Source organism: Urocampus carinirostris, chromosome 3, assembly GCF_059441175.1.
Source record: "Urocampus carinirostris isolate Australia breed hairy pipefish chromosome 3, RoL_Ucar_1.0, whole genome shotgun sequence".
NCBI classification, from domain to species: Eukaryota; Metazoa; Chordata; class Actinopteri; order Syngnathiformes; family Syngnathidae; genus Urocampus; species Urocampus carinirostris.
Window position 1 is genome coordinate 34,595,488 of NC_142351.1, and position 20,485 is coordinate 34,615,972.

A 20,485-nucleotide genomic window follows, 5' to 3' on the forward strand; every position below is an offset into this window, starting at 1 on the left:
AAATGCTGTACTTTTAAGATATTTTACTTTGTGCTCTAACCAGAAGTGGAATTTTGTAACCATCCTAAAGGCAGTAGATATTTGTCGAGTACGAAATACGTCATTAGCGCACAATATCGATGTCATCTTATACAGACTTCATAGATCACCAATGTGTTTGAATTATTTTTTTTCATGTGTGTGTGTAAAAACTTTGGATTGCATTTGCCCCTCAACCATGGAATTTGTTTCGAACTAATTGAGGGTATGTTTTTACTTTTATGATAACAATAACAGAATGGACATTTATTTTATTGTGCATAGTTGCAGATTATATTTATCAACAAATGTTCGTTTTTCTTATTTCAGCAGGGATTTGCACAGAAAAGAACAAAAACAATAGTAGAATTCGAACAGTTTTGCTCATCAATTTACCATTTTCCACCTTTTACTAAATATTACACAGAACGCAGATAGTGTGCATCATCGTTGGCTATTGAGGCCCGTATTTTCTCAAAGTTTTCGAGCTAAGTTGCAATTATTTCATTAAAAAGTCTTTAGGCACACTGTTCGTCGAAAATGTTCAAACCACGTTGCATAAAAATTGACAGTAAACGTTTTTCTATCATTTGTTGTCATCGTGGCTCACGTGTCTCAGTCGCAAGGCACACAGAGACAGACAAATCACTCGCTCATTCACACCTAGGGACAATTTCGACCGGCCAATTAACCTGACATGCATGTTTTTGGAATGTGGGAGTAAACCAGAGTGCCCAGAGGAAATGCACACAAGCACAAGGAGAACATGCAAACTCCACTCAGGAAGGTTTGATCTCATGACCTCAGAACTGTGCCGCACATGCGCCAACCATATTGGTTCAAATTGTGCTGTGATTTTGGATTTTACTGTATTTTTAACCAGTTTTTAATTTTGGCTATAATTTACCTAATTCTTCCAGAAAAATACCTATATATATTACAAATATAGATGAATGTTACATTTACTAGATAGATAGATAGATAGATAGATAGATAGATACTTTATTCATCCCCGAAGGGAAATTCACATACTAGAATGATCACTGAAAAAAAGCAAAGATACTGAACAATGGCACGTTTATTTATTTATTTATTGAAAGACAAAATTCGGCACACTAGTTAAAAAACTACTGCTTTAAGTCAAGTCATGTTTATTTAAGTTCTGCCTTTTTTCCCCCAATCAATACTTTGCTGTTCCTTCTCCTCAGAGCTCAGGCCACAGTTGTGATGCCTCCAACTATGGCACTCATAAGCGATCCAAAGATTGCTTTTGCCTACCTGCGCCCTGCTTGTGTCCTGCTGACCCAGGTGCCAACTTTGGAAAACATTGCGACATTAAGTTCTCAGTTGAAAGAAGTCAACGATGCCACCCTGCAGCAACTCCAAGAGTATGTCCTCTTCCCGTTCCGATTCGTGCTCAAAGTCCCTGGGCCCAAAAAGGACAAACTGGTGCAAGCTGTGGTTGAGGCAATGAGCTACGTGCTTGAGAACACCTGTGTCCAAAGCTGGCAGACCCTCCATGAACTCTTCTCCGAGCTCCAACTTTTACTTTGTTCCCCAACTGATCCTGGGAAACCTCGAGATTCATCCGAGGAGCTGAAATTAACAGTGTTGGGATGCCTGGATGCCTTGATTCATGCAGCATATGGAGATATTATATTCCGATTTTTTGAAGCCCCAATGTTACCCGAGCTGGGTGCTGCCATTTCACTCGTATTGGTTCTAGCTGAGAAAGAGAAATCCAGAGATGTTCAAACAGCTGCCCTGAAGTTCCTCCAGGTATTGACCCTCCAATGTTACTGTAATAAGGATCATGTTGTACTCTCAGAAGAAGAGTGTGAAGCTGTAGGCAGTGTCCTGGCTTCATTCTTACCTGGTATTACAATGGCAATCGCCAGGATCATCACAGGAGATGTGAGACACGGCCATGCGGTCACAGTTAGGGCAATCAAGGTACACTAAATTATTTTTACAATATCTTGTCCAACTTTGAATTAGAAGCAATAAATTGAAGTACCATATTTACCGCACTATAAGGCGCACAAAATTACATGCAAATTTCCAAACAATAGTCTGTTGTCTTATCTTTTTCATAAGGCGCATAGAATTGTATACCATGTACCATGTATACTCGTGTACAACTGTTGAGTTCTTTATACACTTACGCCAATGGGAATCAAACCTGGTTCAGAGCGATGAGGGCACAAACACTTTTCTACTAAGCCACCAGTTGTACAGATGACATATATAACAGCATTAGAACTTATCTCATTATCACACTATTTTTACTCACTGTGCCAGAAACACTTGTATGTATGGTGCATTCTGATTAAAAAGTCCATCCACTTCACCTGTGCACCGATAACATTGCGGTTTAATATGTATATGTATCTAAAAGAGCTTGTATCGTATTCTGTTGAAATACTTTGTTTATGTCTTTTTTAATTCTATTGAATCATTGGTGAAGTGGAGAGACAGTTTAACCTATCAGAATGCACGATGCAAATTTGTGTTTCTGGCAATGTGAAAAAAAGGGTGATAATGTGATAGGGTCTAATGCCTTTTTGTATGTCATCTGCACCACTGGTGGTTCAATGGTAAAATGTCACCACCCTCACCTCCATGATCCACGTTTGATACCCGTTGCATACGATGTATTACAGCATTGCGATTTGGGCCAGTGATCATAATCCATTGATCAATCACCTCAACTATACCATAAAACCTCATGTAGTAACGCACGCTTTAAGCTTTTCCAACCTTATCTACCGTATTCTGTGGTACATAAAGCAGACTTTCAAATTTCTGATAAATTTGTTTTTTTATTTCCATACACAAAACAAGAAAAAATATCACCTGTTTTATGAATTTATACTTTCTCTCCATTCGAGGTTTGGTACACGACTGTTGGTCTTGTCATGGAAGATGCTCAGCTGCAGTCTAGTGAGCCGTTGAAGGCTCCCTCTGCCGACTTTGGAAGAATTGGGCAGCTGATGGTGCATCGAACACCAGAATGGGTGAAGAGCACATCGGTAAAGCTGCTTGTGCTCTTGAAGAAGATCATCTCAAGCACAGTGGCCCATCAGCACTGGAGAGTCCGTCTGGAAGTAGTGGAGATGGCTGAGCACTTGCTGGACAAATGCAGCCAGTCTTTGGGCGATTGTGTTGGGCTGCTTCTGGAAGCGCTTGTAGGAGCGATAAATGATGAAGAGCTCAGAGTCAGAGTCAGGTTTGTGTTTATTTTTTTGAATGAGAGGTTTTACCATTTTTTTCACTCATTCCTGTCACTTTTTCTCCGTTTTAGGTGCGATATTGCACTCAGTAAGGCCTCCAAGAAAAATCAGAAGTTGGTGAGCTTTAAAGATGTAAAATATCAAAACGGCTCTCCAACATTCACTGACGTCCTGTCAGAGAATCTGCACTCTTTGGCCACTTCGCTGCCAAGACTAATGCGGACATCTGATGACCAGAAGAAGCTATTTGTCCTAAACGTCTTTCTGGGTTATTTAAAACTCCTTGGACCACAGGTGTCAGTGGTGCTTAACTCAGCCGTTCATCTTGAAAGGATTTCCAAAGCGCTGATGCAGGTTAATTTTTTAAAATGTCTCCAGATTATGTGCATCAAGCATTGTGCTGGGCGATCTGGCCAAGAATTTTTTTAGTCCATACGAATATGATTTTTAATCCCTTTTCATCCAACTCGACCCAAACACAATACAACACACGGAGCATATGTTGATGAATGCATGCCATGCATGTAAAACCCGGAAAAGCGTTGCTAAGAGTAAGATAAAAGCAGATGGGCTCGTTTGGGGAAAAATAAAAAGGCTCCTCGACCTCAGTTTAGGCATTGTTAGCACAGACCTAATAGAGAAAATATTTAACTTTTTAAGGACACCTCACATGACGCACCTGACTTTCAGCACCGGCTTTGTGGAATCCAAATCCAACTCATAATTTCCCAATTAAGCACATTTTCAAATTCCTCATTTTTTTAAAATGCAGAAATAATCAAAGGCTTGCCCAGCCTTTAATTGAATAACACTTTTCACAGGTTCTGGAGTTGGATGTCACAGACGTCCGCATTGTAGAAGAACGTGGTCCCAATGTTGCTATAGAAACACGCCTGGCTGCCCAGGACTCAATTCACATACGGAGGAAGCATTTTTTGTTTTTCACAGATGAGAAGATCTTCTCTGTGCTCACAGAGATTTGTCAGACTTTAGGTATACAGATTTTAATCTGTTTTTCATTTTGGTTGGTTGCCACCCAAATCCAAAAAGACATTCTTTTACTACCTGTTCTACTTGCAGGTTACTATGGCAATATTTTCCTACTGACGGACCTGTTCTTGGATCTGTACCGCCAGTCTTCAGCGTACAGGAAGCAGGCCGCCATTGTTCTCAACGAAGTCATCAGAGGTGCTGCTGGCACGAACGCCGCCACCGAAGAAAAGCGCTTGAATGGGGAAGGTGGAGGACTTCCTCACTCGCAGGAGGACCTTAAGGCGGCATTGGTGCTGATCATGGAGGAATACATTAGCGTGAACAACTGGCACTTAATTACAATCAATGAGGAGACTGATAGAGATCGACAAGACCAACAGGTGAGGGCACAGATTGAACAAAATGCATGCACTTATGGGATTGAGTATGTAAGGCTTTAATGAAGGTGCGCCAAGAAAACAAAAACAAAACATCGACTAATTTATAATACTGTTTACTTTTCAAATCTAACTGTTTTCCATTTGTTGTCTGTCTCTCTCTCTCTCAGTAGGTAGGTAGGCTTTAATGAAGGTGCGCCGAGAAATTGATAAACATGGACTAACTTAAAATACTTACTGTCTACCTTTAAAATAACCCATTACGATTTTTTCTCTCTCTCTTACTTTCTAAGTCAGAAAGGCTTCTTTCATGAAGGTGCGCCACTATTCCGCAGATTTTCACTTTTCACGGGTGGTTCTAGTCCCCATTAATCACGAAAATCGAGGGATCTCTTTGTATCCAAAACATGTTTGCAAATACTCATCTACAAATAGTATATACAATTGCTTGATATTTGAGGGTGCCTCGTTCATAAATTGATGTATCAAGCAAAAGATTTTGCCAGTCACTTAAAATGAACTGCCAATCTTGTTGTAATCCAGTGGTTCTCTACCTTTTGTTGGATACATACCCTTTGAGAAATCTATTTTTAGCTACCGTAAGAATCTCAAACCAGCGGAAAGCATTGTTAGGTGGGTAGAGTACAAAGAAAATAATAATTTTCTTTTTAATGATAAGATTTATTCAACATTGTAGCTTTGATTTATTTTAAAACAATGTCAAAATGCAAAGATATAATTAAAAGATAATCACAATCAAAATTGTATACACTGTGCAAGGAGTCCGATTACCAAATCGGGGAAGGGTGCAATGAATATCTAAGTAAATGTTCTGTCAGCATTCAGTTTTGCCCATTTAAAAAATGTTTGCTATTTTATAATTTGAGAGTTAGTTTTAGTCAAATAAAATAAAACTGTTAAAGGGACAGTGTGTGTTAGGTGCCTCCTCGTGGTAAAAAAAAGCTCAACAATTACTAAAGAAATACATAAACTATCACACAAAAGTGCATTTTTTTAAATACCCATAAGTCAAGAATTTCTTCATTTTGTTCAGTTTGTGTCAAAGTTTTGATCACAATTGCCCCGGCATTACCAGTTTTTTAGGTGTATTAAGTAAACATTTCGGTTATGAGAAGGTTGTAGGGTTGATACAATTTCGCTAACCTTAAAAATTGCTTTGCAGTTCTTGTTGTTGTTTACGGTCATTTGATGTAAAATAATATGTTAAATTACTGTGATTCATTCTAAGGTAGTGTGGTGTATAGACTGTATAGCCCTTTGAGATTTTTTGTGATTAAGGGCTATAGAAATAAACATGAATTGCCTTGACTTCATTTTACAAAACATGAGCTTCACCTAATGGCAGCCTACAAACAAAAAAATGACATCTATCTATCTTAAGTGTCATTATTTTGGTTTTGTTTTTACCTGTAGCTCCTGCGACCACCCTCCCTCCTTTCCATATCCAACAATCCCGCTGGTTCCCTCTGCTTCAACTCCCCCCCCTGTGCCTCCTCACACCCTTCAACAGTCCACCAGCTCAATAGCAACATTTGGCAGCTGTGCATTCAGCTGGAGGGCGTGGCGTGCTTCGCTCAGGCTCTAAGACACAATTTTCGTCCTTTGCTGATGACATCACTGTACCCTGTGCTCGAGAAAGCAGGCGAGGAAACACTTATGATTCGTGAAGCTGCACTAGACTCTATGTGGGACGTCAGCAGGGCCTGTGGATACTCCTCCCTAAAAGAGATGATTAATGAGAATGCGGACTATCTCCTTAATGATATATCGCTTAACTTGCAGAGGCTCAGCCAGCATCCACAGGTAAGTTTAAGCTTGGAACTGACCACCGGAACTTTGGCCAAAAATTCAAACGCAGTGCACATAACCAATTGGACACGCTTCACGTCCAGGCTCCGCAGGTGCTGACAGTGATGTTGACTCACTCTGACTGCACTTTGCTGCCTTTGGTGCGAGACATCATCCAGGACGTGCTCACGGCGCTCGATCTCAGCTATGACCACACTGCTTCTCACTTCTGCTCCGTGTTGCTTGCACTCATGAAGGCACTTGGTGAGCTCTTAAAATTCATTTCCACTCTCATTGTTCTACAGAATAGAACATATCTCACGGGCTAATACCCCAAATGTCACTTAAATTAGCCCATTCAGTGTGATGCCAAGGTTTTATAGTGTATTTGGGCTGGTCATGAATAAATTAGGAGGAGCTCTGTATGAAAGTATTTTAAGATTTTTAGATACTTTTAACTAAATTTAAGTCTGGAATAAACATTGTGTAAAAGAGAAACTGAGTAAGGAACAGCTTCTTCCCAAGAGCTATTACCACAATGAACTCTCACCTACAGCACCCATGTGAACAATGTAGTGTAGAACTGCCACTGTGAATATGTACAATTGTCTCATTCTGGGTTATTTCATACTGTACATAAACAAACTGTACATTGTTTTTTTTTCCAGCCAGGTTGTTTCCCTTGGCTTCTCATAGAAGGAAAGAGCCTGCAAAGCCCAGGTTAACTCCCACCGACCAGGATTTTTTCAATATCAACCAGTTTTTGCTGGAATACCACAAACAAAAAGAACTGGCGCAAGGCATCGGAATAGAGGAAGATGAGCCTGAAGACTTGGGTATGACATGTACCAAATATCTGATGTCCAACTTCCTGGGAGGCGAGTATGGCACAAGTTTGAATTGACATCTTACCGTTTTTGCAGAGATTCCTTCCCCCACAACAGAATTTGAAGAAGACGATAACGCGGGTGGTTTCGATGTTAAAGCAGAACTTCCCACCCACCTCCGTATTACGAAAGATGTTATGGAGCGCTGCATTCATCTGCTCTCTGGCTCAAATCTCCTTCTCCGACTCAAGGTAGTGTGTCTGTCTTAGGATATGATAACAGTATAGATTATAGCTGAACTCTGATGATTATTTGTTTGGGTATTCTTTAATTAATTAGAATTTCTAGGCTAGATTTAGATCACTATGTTGCCCCATTACACTTGTCAGTTCGATCGGAGCACATGGGGCTACACAAGACATTTAGCCAAACAAAATACAGTGGTCCCTTGCAACTTAGTGCAGATTCACTTGATCACAATTCTTTGGGATACAATGATTACCCATAGCTGTATACAGTATATTTGATTAATGAATAACTCAATGCAGTGCGTTTTCCAGGGAAACATTTTGTTTCATTTGTTTAAATGCTGTACAGTATTGGATTGTTTTTATAGATCTACACCGCCCGATACTGTCACTATCAGTGTGTGAATTGAAAAAATAGCTTGTACTGTATTTATTTCAATGTTTTTACCCTCAAGGATATTCTTTATCTTTTTTATTGAGCGACATGGAGCATTGTCCTGTACGAAGACTGCAGGCTGATTGGGTAATAAACGCAAGTAAGGAACCATGTGCGGTTGGAGAAGGTTCTGATACACATTTGCATTCACTCGGCCAATTACAAGAGGCCCCAAACCACGACACTTCCCCCTACACCTTTCACTGCCTTTTGACATGCTTTGGGTTTAGTCTTTCTCCAATGTGTCTCCGAGCATTCCCATCAGACCCAAAAAAAATCAATTTGCTTCCATCACTGAAGTGAACTCAGGACCAGTTTATCCACACGTCATGCTCCTCAGGAAAGCTGAGTCCAGATTTTTGTTATTTATTTTTCACTAAGGAGAGGTTTGGTCACTGCAGTGTGGGCAATCAGTTCAAATGCACTTAAACAGATAGATGGATAGATGTATACTTTATTCATCCCCGAGGGGAAATTCACAGTGGGATACTGTATGACGAGACAGATCCTTACCGATGTTCACTCGAATCGTCCACACTTAAAATAACGGTGAGAAACATCAATCACAATTGGACAACCAAATAATTATCAAATATGTCCAAAACCTGAATCAAGTTATACTTTGCTGAGTTTCGGGCAATGCTAAATTATCTTTCACATTTTAATGATTTGACAATTGGAAACGTTTTACGGCCCACCAACGCCAGTTGTTTTTTCAAGAAATGTCCTTTTTTAAAAAAATAACTTTTATTACATACTACTAACATTTTTGTGGATTTATTTAGTCAGTTGCACAATACAGAACTGTATTTTTTTACACTTTTTATGTGAAAGTACAATGTTGGCAACAAGATTGAATTCATATAAATGGAAAATATTTAAATGCAACATAACACCAATTGAAAAGACCCCAAATAACCCTGCCTTTTCTCTCAATTTTTCTGGACTTTTGCTTCTTTTTCGTTGCTTTTTAATGTGTTTTCCCTTTTTCTTTTTTCTTGCTTAGTTCTTCTTTTGTTCTCTATTTTCTTTTTTTTAAATATCCCTTTTTTTTTTCGTTTTACAGAGCTTTGTACTTTTCTGTTTTTTCCCTCTTTAGTTTTTTTTCCCTGCTTTTTTTCTTTTCTCCTTTTCAATTTTTTCTTCTCATTTGTTTCTTTTTTTCTTAGCTTCTTACATCTTTTTAATCTGAATTTTTTTTGCTTTATTTTATCCTCATTTTTTAAAGTTTTTTTCTTTAATAATGTTACATAATATTGCTAACGTATGGATTAAACCAACCAAACAATCTTAAAAGCCCTTCGGAAGCCGAACAGCTAGCTCTTTTTAGTGAGCCGAGCTAAAAGTGACGGTCCCCAAAAACTTCACTAACTTTACTCAACTTCGACATTGACTTCAAAATATCGTGTTTAAAACAAACCGCCAAGAGAACCTGTGTTGTCTTTACCTGCATGCATTTTGGCTTAATTTGCTACTAAATTCGCAATTTCGAGCCCTAATGTGCTGGATATATTTCCTTGTGCGCGGAGGTCTGGGCGGTGCACAATTGCGCATGCGCGCAGTTTAGAGGGAACATTGATCCTTACCCTGTTCAGCACTGAACTTTTGAGCAATTTCAGCAGCAGTCATTAAACGATTAGCCATTGACATCCTCCGCGTGACCTGTCCTCTTTTGTAAAAGTCTTCCGTGGACGACCAGCCTTTGTGGGCACTTGAAGGAGTTTGTACTAGTTTTGTAAAGATTAAATATTCTTGAAATCACAGATTTGGGACAATCAACTTGTCTTGCTATGGTTGGTGAAATTATCCCTTTTGTTTTCATCTGGAGAAACTGCTGCTGGAGGCTTCCAGTCACTTTAGAACAGTTCACCATCTTGCAAAGTCGGTGAAACTGGCAGTTAGAATGCCAGTTAAATAAGGGTTGACAGAAAATCAAGGAGGCGGCGCGGGAGGCTAGGTGGAGAGGTTGAGGGTTCAAGTCCAGCTACCAGAGCCTCTCCGTGTGAAGTTTGCATGTTCTCCCCGTGCCTGCGAAGATGACTGGGATGGGCTCCAGCACCTCTGCGGCCCTACGGAGAATTAGCGGTGCAGATAATGGATGGAGATAATCAAAAAAATTAGCACGATGTGCTAGATTAACACTGTTAAGTGGGAGGCACATGAACGTGTTCTCTAATTTTAATCAGTTCATTTTTGGCAAAAGAGGTTTTTTTGTTGAAATACCTTATCCATGTTCTGAAAAAGTGTTGTAGTGGCAAGGTATGGACACGAAAACCTAAGCAGTGAATTTCAAAATTATTTTTATTTTTTTAATAAGTTGTTCTCTAATTTTGATCTCCAGTGTACAACAATACCGAGTGTTTCCCCGCAGGTACTGGATGTAGTGGAGCTGTGCATCAGTGTGCTGAATGAAAGAGAAAATGAATTATTACCTATGGCCCATCGTGTTTGGCCCGCCCTCCTGCAGAGACTCACAGCAGATGACCCGCTCGCTATCCTCAGAGCCTTTAGAGTACGTACAGAAAAACAAAATCCTGTAGATTCCTCTCTGCAAAAGCACTCTGCATGAAACTCTTCCAATTGGATATTGAGTTAAACGCAATATAATGTGCTGAATTTGACATTGTTACTTGTTTTTTTATCCTCATTTTTCTCACAATCTATGGGTCTTTGTTGCAGGTTTTGTGTACTTTAGGTCATACTTGTGGCGACTTCCTGAGGCGGAGGGTCTCAAAGGAGGTTTTGCCAAAGCTGTGCTCTTCCCTGACTCAGCAGGCCCCGGTTAGTGCCAAAGCAGGACCCGTCTACACTCACACACTGGCCTACAAACTTCAGTTGGCGGTTCTTGAGGGACTGGGCTCGCTGTGCCAGAGCTTGGACTTAGGTACATGAACGCAGCTACATACATATAAGCAAATAACCTTAAAGTGCAGACATTTTCGTAAAACTACAATAATCATATTACACACTCGTTATTTGGTATTTTTAATTACTGTATATGAGCAGGGAATTTATGAGAAAAACGCTGGGCATGCCTCTTTGAAAAATAGTTACCTACCGGGAAAAAAGCAAAACAAAAACAAAAAAAATTTTTTAATACAAAAGTCAATTCCATTGAAGTTGGGAAAAAGTTTAAAATGTCAGTAAAATTAGAATAGAATGACTTGCAAACCTTTTCTAACCCATATTTAAATGAATACACCACAAAGACAAGATTATCCATGTTCAAACTCATAAACTTTATTTCCATAAGCAAATAATGATAAACTTAGAATTTTATAATTGCAACAAGTGCCAAAGTAGTTGGGAAAGGGGCTTCTTCACCATTGTGTTACATCACCTTTCCTTTTAATAACACTCAATAAACGTTTAGGAAGTGAGGAGACTAGTTGTTGAATCGTTGATAGTGGAATCCTTTCCCATTCTTGCTTTATGTACAGCTTCAGCTGTTCAACAGTCCGGGGTCTCCTTTGTCTTATTCTGCGCTTTATAATGCGCCACACATTTTCAATGGGAGACAGGTCAGGACTGCAGGCAGGCCAGTCAAGCACCCGCACCCTCTTACTACGAAGCCACGCTGTCGTGAGACGAGCAGTGTGTGGCTTGGCATTATCCTGCTGGAAGAAGCAAGGGCGCCCATGGTAAAGATTCTGTTTGGATGGCAACATACTTTGTTCCAAAACCTGAATGTACTTTTCTGCATTAATGGTGCCTTCACAGATGTGCAGGTTACCCATTCCTTGGCCACTCATGCACCCCCATACCATCACAGATGCTGGCTTTTGCACTTTGCGTGCATAACAGTCTGGGTGGTTCTGTTCTTCTTTGGACCGGAGGACACGACGTCCACAATTTCCAAACACAATTTGGAAAACTGACTCATCAGACCACAGAACACTTTTCCACTTTGTATCAGTCCATTTTAGATGGGCTCGGGCCCAGAGAACCCTGCGGCGTTTCTGGATGTTGTTGATGAATGGCTTACGCTTTGCAACATAAAGTTTTAACCCACACTTACGGATATAGCGTCGAACTGTATTGACTGACAGTGGTTTTCCAAAGTGTTCCTGAGCCCATGTGGTGATGTCCTTTACACATTGATGTCGGTTCTTAATGCAGTACCGCTTGAGGGCTCGGAGGTCACGGGCATTCAATAATGGTTTACGGCCATGCCGTTTACGCACAGTGATTTCTCCAGATTCCCTGAACCTTTTCACAATATTATGGACTGTAGATGATGATATCCCTAAATTCCTTGCAATTGTACTTTGAGGAATGTTGTTTTTAAACTGTTCAACAATTTGCTCACGCAGTTGTTCACAAAGAGGTGAACCTCGCCCCATCCTTGCAGGTGAATGACTTAGCTTGTTCGGGTCTCCCTTTTTTATACCCAGTAACAACTCTCACCTGTTGCTAATTCATCTGTTCACCTGCAAATAGTTGGTTGATTTCCATTCATCCACTTTCTGAGTAGTTATTGACACCTGTCCCAACTATTTTGGCACGTGTTGCTGTCATCAAATTACAGAGTTGATGATTTTCTCCCAAAACAATAAAGTTTATGAGTGAAGACAATAAATATGTTGTCTTTGCTGTACATTCATTTAAATATGGGTTGAAAAGAATTTGCAATTTACTTGGATCAATTTTTATTTGTAATTAACACACTTTCCCAACTTCATTGGAATTGAGTTTTGTAATTTGGTGGGAACTGAACCCTCAAGCTTGAGACTACGCAAGATTCTACCACCGTACACCTTTTAGTGCATAACACGGTTCACATATCCCTTGACGGCCAGGGCCGTCGGGCACCACTTTCTGTGGTGTGGATTGAGCAAAAACAGCCTGGTGGCGCCCATCCCTGTCCAAGACGGGTTTTTGGTAGGGGTTTGCTTCCCCTCATGAAACTCCTTTTCATGATTACAGTACATGTATATACTCCCAAATGCAGTTATACCACCAGATGGCAGACTTGTACAACAGTGGAAACATTTCCCCCTAGAAGACTTCAGGGTACGGTACAGCGCCATGTAGTAGTGGCAGTTCTCTGAAGTTAATTCTCCCTAAAATATTATGCTGATTCTCTTTTATCTTTAAAAAAATGGGGATTTTAATTGTAATAAAAATTAACCAGGTATTTTAAAAAAACATTTTAAAAGACAATGGCTTCATCACAATCTACAGCAATGCTAAATGAAATCAAACCCGAGGGTAAAAATGATTGTAATTGTTATTTTCCGGACTATAAGTCTCTCGCACCAGGCCAAAAATGCATCATCAAGAAAGAAAACACATGTGTTAGTCACACTCGGAGTAAAAGTTGCATTTCTGAGTGAAATGTATTTGATAAAATCCAAAACCAAATGCATACATGTCATCTTGAAAAGCAATTTCAAATAAAGAACACGGTATACTAACGTTACACGTTTGTGCACATCTTAGACGCACCGCGCGTCTGTAACGACGTAACATATTAAGGGTTATTCAGATAATTAGCATAAACAACATGCTAATCAAACTATGATCGTCACTTCAAGTCACTAAATTCAATCAAATCTTCATTCTCTGTGTCACTTTCGCTGGTAAACAACTCCCCGTGGGGTGGACGCATTTCTCCTTTCACTTTATTTATGTCACGGTCAAAGTGAAATTGTCAACACGGGTCTAGAGCGCCCCCTTTGCAGTTTAGTGTGAAAATAACATGCGAAGTTATAAACAGTCCTGGTAATAACAATTTGAAATTCAAAGATATAATAATGTGTTAATAAGTTCACAGATGCGACTCGCCGGAGTATAAGTCGCACCCCCGGCCAAACTACCGTAAAATCTGGACTATAGAGCGCACCTGATCTTAAACCGCACCCACCACTTTTTAAGTGATTTGCCACTTTTGGACTTACACAAGCCGCACTTCTATACAGTACGCATGGGCACGCACTATAACTTGTGACACAATCACAAGTTTAACCCAGACCAGGGTGAAAGTTCCACAATTGTAACAAGAGGGGGGATCTTTTAAGGGTTATTGTTCTATCTTCTTTATTCATTATCCATTATCCGTTATCGGTCAGTTCAAAAATACGATTGTAGCAAAATAAATAGCAGACAATCTTAGAACCACAATCGGCATCATGAATGGAAAATGATACCCGTAATTAACGTATGATGCAGACTTGTAAAGTCCGGGTCCCGTTGAAAGTAATCCAAGGAAACAATATGTATATTTCCAAAGTTAAGGGTGGGAAAAATATATATCCACTATTATCTGCTGCGACAACAGACAGATCTACCGGTAACTCAGCTTTACCCCACTTCCCATCAGCCCGCGTTTTCTCCGCCCCTTCTTTTTGATTCGCTCGTAGAACACATAACAGAATAAATCTCTAAAATAATTACATTACAAGAATATACAGTTGCAAATACATATTATACATGGTTACACATATTTACTAAAGAAAGATGGTACACCGAGAGAGTTTTCAAAGCTTTAATAATAATAATATAACTTTCATCCCAAACGCTAGTAGGATCACGCTCACAATATATCAAACATACCTGTGAAGAAAAGGCATCCCGTAAATGTGAAATTCACGGTAGATCGTTCTCAACTTCCTCCTCATAACTATCGCCATCAAGGGCGTCTTCCTCATTATCGGAACGCACCATTCATTCCTTACATACAGACATATAGACAATGTATGCATAAACTTAGAGGTAGCAGTCTTTCTTGGCGCACATATTCTACTGGTCTTAATCGTACCTTTTATACTCCAACGCCGCTGGTGGCCGTTAGAAAAATTACATAAATTGGCCGCTTCACTGAATAAGCCGCAAGGCCTGAACATTTGGGAAAAAAGTTGGTGCTTATAGTCCGGAATTTACGGTATTAAAAAAACTTCTTGTAGTCTGGAAAATAAGGTAATTTTGCTGATCCCATTCCCGTATGTGTTTTTGTGTGCTACTTGTAGCCTGTGTACATTACATACTGAGCTCCTTGAAGAAAAAACACTACAGGTAATCACAAATAGATGGAAGTAACTTGCCACTTTTTTGTTTACAGGTGTCCGTTGATTATGTTATCTTCATATTGTTCGATTGTAGTGGTATACAATAAGAAGTCGCACCATACTAAAATGCATAATCTGTTACGTGCGCCTTTGCTGTATTTAATACGCACATAAGTCACACCTAAAAATAGGGCCTGGGCTTCAAATAGAATCCGCATGCCTACACCTAACCTTAATTTTCTTAATTCACCGATTTACTTTCGAGGTGATGTGGTTTCAGTCGGGCCTTTCAGAATAGACACATTTTTCTAGGTACACCTACAATAAACATAGCAACTTCGGACAGAGACGTTTACTCTGGATCATGGGAAAGTAAATTTAATGAAAAGTGGCTGTCCCTTGAATGTTTTTTGCCACGCTTTAAAAACTGTGCCTGGTAATATGTACAAGGTATGATGTATTTTGTGCAAGAAACATTTCAGTTTTTTTTTTCAATTATGTTTTTTTTTTGTTTACTTGGTCTTAAATTTGATTTCAAAAGGCATTATAAAATCGTAAAAAGTCTTAAATTTAACTTGCCTTAAGCTGTAGGAACCCTGAAGATTTGTCTCTGCTTCCCCTTCAAGTTATTAGAAAAAGGTGTAAGGCAAGTTTCATTAAAGAGAGCACAACCAGTTGGCACTTCTTCTGGGAGTTTTTCCAGTTTTTTTTGCAAAAGCAGCAGCTTCCTTCCACTTATCTCCACTGTAGACACCAGCTTCTCTGGTTTGTCCACTTCTTTGCTGTTTTTCGCTACAGTAATTCAACCTCCCTTGGAAATTATTGCGGCAAAGCGCTGCGTAAATTCCTTCGCGGCTTTGTGATCAGCACTCGTTGCTTCCTGATTGTACTACTTGGCTTGAACCCTCACACGAACCCTGCGCTCCCGTTTTTCTATTTTTTCTTGCTTCATTTTGATTTTCATCATTCTTTTTTCTTGGAAACCTTATCGTTTACCTTTCCCGAACTCATGGATAAGGTCACAAAAGGATTTTGCTATAAAATGCAATTAATGATATGCAATTAAAACAAACTTGCTGTCGAATAGAGATATTCTTTAAGTACTTGTACAGTGAAATTCTCGTGTTTAGAAGTGGTTGTATAAAGAGGTACCACTGTACTTTTATTAAGAATTTGATTCCCATCCCATCTTCTGCTCTTTTTGTCTCTCTCACCCACCACCAATGAAGAGCTTGATCTGTAACAAAAACATACAGTTTGCCGAGCAATCTGATGAGCATGAGCGCCCATTTGGCTGCGGCTCGCCTCTGGGATGCCTGCAGCAAGCCAATTAGAGAGCCTCAGTCACACAGCGATCTGTGGACACTGAGACGAAATATGACGCCCACGGTTCTCGGCTTCCATTCCACCCTTTCTTGTTTGGCTGCAGAAGTACATACGGCACCTGACCGTATTTTTGACCGCTTGCTGCAGAGAAGAAAGTGGTCACAAGTGCAGCGGTAGAAGGAAAAAAAGGGATCCAAGCGGTCGCTGAATAATCCCATTGAGCTGGGAAATGTGCACGGCTTCTTTCATTCCTGACACGCCGTAGAGGAGAAATCGACATAGGCTTGAAAGGAAGCCCATTTTGAACCTGAGGGAATTGCTAAGTGTCTGTCAGGGTTGTGAGGATCGCATTTGGGGGGGGGGTGAAAGGTGTGCCAGAATGAAACTGAGATTAAAGTGTCCAAGCAAGGCAATGTGAAAGGGAAATAAAAATGGACATTAGCCAGGCTGGTGAGAGTCCACGAGGAGGTTCTGTGCACTTGAAAGTGCAGCAGGAGGCGGTTGGGCAAGCTCACCAACTCTCGCTTGAAAGTAGGAAAGGGGAGCAGATGAAAGCACGATAAGCGTAAGACCCCTGCTGTTAGCTTTGCTCCTTCACAGCCCTGGCAAGCCTTTCAAAATGCAAAGCCTCAAAAAATCTCTCAACTTCACCTAACAGACTCGGAGGGAAAGCAATGGGATCTACCATATTTTCTGAATTATAGGGCGAAACCCCCCAATAATATATTGTACTTACATAATGCACACCGGACTACAGTATAAGGCGCATGAAATTGAGACTACACCAAGAGCTTCCATGTGTACGGGTACATAGTAGGCATCAATATGTGCCGCTGACCAAAGCCACAAAACATTGTATGCTATAGGAATCAAACCCAAGTAGTGGACTGCGCCAATTCTTTACCACTAAAGCACCAGTGGTACAGATTACATATGATATGGTATCAGATCATACTATTTTTACTCACCAGACCACTGATTTGCATAGTCCATTCAGATATGTAAAACAGTCTGTCCACTCCTTCACCTGTGCATCAATAACCTCTTTCATTATATATGCGTACGTATAACGGCTTATATAGTATTGTTGAAAGATTTTCTAACATTTATTGGTGAAGAAGTGGAGAGGCTGTTTAACTTAACAGAATACACTCTGCAAATCAATGTTTTGGCACCATCAGTAAAAATTTAGGAATGAAGAGATAAGGTCTAATGCCATTTTTACGAATCGTGGTCTAGTGGTAAAGTGTCTGCACTCTTACCGCCACTATTGCGTTTCGATCCCCATTGCATTCAATTAAGATCGGGCCCAAAAAATCCAGCCTGACCCGGCCTGCGGTTCTAAAAGCCCGAACCCTACCGATTAACTTGATTTGAGTGACTATGCCGGAGTAAACACCAAAATATGCTGCTTCGGCGCCGAACTGGGTTACTCAAGTAAAATCATTGTTAACTTTGAATAGAAGTCGAAATAAAAAGTAGTCATCCAAATAATTATTGGAGTAAAAGTAAGTGCGCCGAACAGCATGCATGCTGTGCAGATCCTGGCGAGAGAGAAGCCTTAGTGATTGACATTCCATGCCCAAAGGTTCATACCTATACATGCACGGTTTTGCACTTGAGGTTAGAGACGCTCTCATTGATCAATCACCGCACGATAATTGCTAAAATACAGTCATATACCATAAAACATAGTATGGTATTGCATACCTAGAATTACTGTATGCATTTACAGTCCTTCCACCGTATTCTGCAGTGTATAATGCACACTGGATTATAAAGTGTACCTTCTAATCGCGTTTTTAGGTGCGCCTTATAGTCCGCAAAATATAGTAGTTATATTTTTTTAAGAACATCCCCAAACGTAAACTTTTTATTTGTGTATTTCCAGCGCAAGTGGACTTGGATGTTGTTAGTGATGCTTGTCTGCCCTATCTGAGCTGCAGGCAACCTGTCAAACTGCAGCAGGCTTGCTTGAGGTAAACTAATCACACACTTCCAAGTAATTCCCCAAAATTCTAATTTAATGGTTTGTGCTCCAGTGTTTTCCACCACCTGATTCAGACGGACCCCGACACTTTCTGGTTGACGTTGAATGAGGTACACTGCCCGTCGACTTACGTGCCGCCACATGCTGAACTGCAGCCCGTGCGGCTGAGCGGGATGGGTCGCCCCAGGGACGAGTTCTCAGATAACGTCCTTAAACTGCTCAGGGACGAGTTTGGACAAACCGGAGACGAGTAGGGCTGATTGGGTGCAGGAATTTGCAGACATTTTAATTCAACCTCAGTTACACTTCAAGAGACTTTTCTCAAGAGTATGAATGTAGCCCATTAAACAGGATTTTGTTTTTAATCTCTTTTGCCTTGTAAACCTCCCACCTCATATATTACTGCAAGTTATTTAATTACCAACTGACATTATATTTTTGTGATGATCAGATAAACTTGAAGGGCACTGCATACAGGGAATAAATGTCTGGTCTAAGAGAACCTTTTATAGCAACAAATCCTACCAGCATAGAAGTTAGCTGTCGGATTTCTAAGAATTGACCCTGATCATGTATAATTTAAAGTATGTATGAATAGTTGAGAGAGAAAAAACTGTGTTAAAAACTTTGGACTAACCGTAGGTGTGATTAAAAAAAATACAGAAAATGTGATTTAATGTTGTATTGCGTATATTGTAAAAGATACCAAAAAGCAAGGGGCGGCGCAGTGGTTAGCGCAAGTGCGGCACAGTTCATGTCATGGGAACCTCCTGCGTGGGTTCAAATCCAGCTCCAGACTTCCTGTGCGGAGTTTGTATGTTCTCCCCGTGCCTGCGTGGGTTTCCTCCGGGCACTCCCGTTTCCTCCCACATTCCAAAGACATGCATTTCAGGTGAATTGCCCGGTCCAAATTGTCCCTAAGTGTGACTGAGCGAGTGAGTTGTCTGTCCCCGTGTGCCCTGGGATTGGCTGGCAACCAGTTCAGGGTGTCCCCTGCCCACTGCCCGATGATTGCTGGGATGGGCTCCAGCACCCCCGCGACCCTACTGAGGATAAGCGGTGCAGCTAATGAGATGAGATGATGAGACCAAAAAGCAAGTTGAATATTACAGGCACAAAGCTGCGAGGTGGACAAGGGCCAATTATGGGCTTTCCCCAAACGCTGGAAGATTTTAATGACCCTAGTTAATCAGTTGCTTTTTCATACAGCAATATTATATTGTGACTCGTAAGAGCCTAATACTTTCAAATCGATTATTATTTACGTATGGTCAGATTAGGTGAGTTACATGTGAAATGCCATAGCTACAGTGGCTTGCGAAATTATTTAGCCCCCTTGAACTTTGTGACCTTTTTTCACATTTAGATCATAGGCGCCGCCACGAGCGGCAGCCTTTCCAGCAACTCCGTGTTATTTCGCACCTTTTGTGATTTATTGTTTTAAGTGTAGCTTCTATCTTCTGTGTTTTTTGTCCCGTTTGACAACTACTCTTTGGATTACTTTCTATCCTATCGTTATGGGTTTTAACGCACAAAAATGCGTTTATTCGAGGGATCAACTCCTTGCCCTGAAGAATTCTCGTGCCGGCGTGATGAGGGGGCCCTATCGTGGATGCAGAGCCGAAGCTAAGGCTAAGCGGCTAGCGGGTTATAAGTCTTCGGTACCGTCCGTAATCATGGTAAATGTGAACTCCCTACCAAATAAGACCGACGAACTGGCTGTGCTGGTGAAAAACATCAACGCGTACAGGAAGTGCAGTTTGCTGTGTTTTACTGAAACGTGGCTCACGTCTAGCATCCCGGATGCTAACGTGGAGCTACCTGGAGCTACCCGGCTTCAGCGCTGTTAGACAGAGACACAAAAGCCTGCGGGAAGCGGAGAGGAGGTGGACTCTATCTACGTGAACAAAAGGTGGTGTAACCCTGGGCACAAAGAGTTCCATCTGCTGCAGGGATGTCGAACTTTTGGACTAGCGTGTGACGTCATCCACTCCGCTGCTGCTAAACTACAACACAGCACCTCGAGGCCATCCTGTTAATCTGTTAACAAACAACAAAAGGAAGTGTGAATTTCCCTACGGGGATGAATAAAGTATCTATCTATTTCAGACTTCAAACATAAAAATATAAAACTGCAATTTTTTGTGAAGCATCAACATAAAGTGGAACACAATCGTGAAGTACAACACACTTGATTGGATATTTTAAACTTTTTTAACCA

The 20,485-nt window shown here is 40.6% G+C and overlaps 1 protein-coding gene across 2 annotated transcripts; it reads left to right on the top strand.

Moving 5' to 3' along the window:
• Positions 1-106: 106 nt before the first annotated feature.
• tti1 (TELO2 interacting protein 1) lies at positions 107-18,936 on the top strand. 2 transcript variants are annotated; one of them, XM_088331598.1, is made up of 14 exons: positions 107-244; positions 1,227-1,971; positions 2,910-3,247; positions 3,323-3,605; positions 4,073-4,244; positions 4,332-4,624; positions 6,056-6,445; positions 6,535-6,694; positions 7,099-7,266; positions 7,354-7,508; positions 10,313-10,453; positions 10,621-10,825; positions 18,166-18,253; positions 18,317-18,936. In XM_088331598.1, exons 2-14 carry the CDS (start codon positions 1,246-1,248, stop codon positions 18,516-18,518), a joined length of 3,321 nt encoding a protein of 1,106 aa, XP_088187724.1. In that variant the 5' UTR covers positions 107-244; positions 1,227-1,245; the 3' UTR covers positions 18,519-18,936. The 2 variants fall into 2 exon arrangements, with proteins under 2 accessions (XP_088187724.1, XP_088187725.1); XM_088331599.1 differs by having other exon boundaries at positions 10,621-10,722; positions 18,317-18,464.
• The last annotated feature ends 1,549 nt before the right edge of the window (positions 18,937-20,485 follow it).

Bases quoted from the DNA above. Each gene is read 5' to 3' on its own strand.
- tti1 (XM_088331598.1), top strand. From the start codon at position 1,246: ATGCCTCCAACTATGGCACTCATAAGCGATCCAAAGATTGCTTTTGCC. The intron at 6,695-7,098 runs GTGAGCTCTTAA...TTTTTTTTCCAG, and splicing joins TGCACTCATGAAGGCACTTG to CCAGGTTGTTTCCCTTGGCT. The intron at 7,509-10,312 runs GTAGTGTGTCTG...GTTTCCCCGCAG, and splicing joins ATCTCCTTCTCCGACTCAAG to GTACTGGATGTAGTGGAGCT.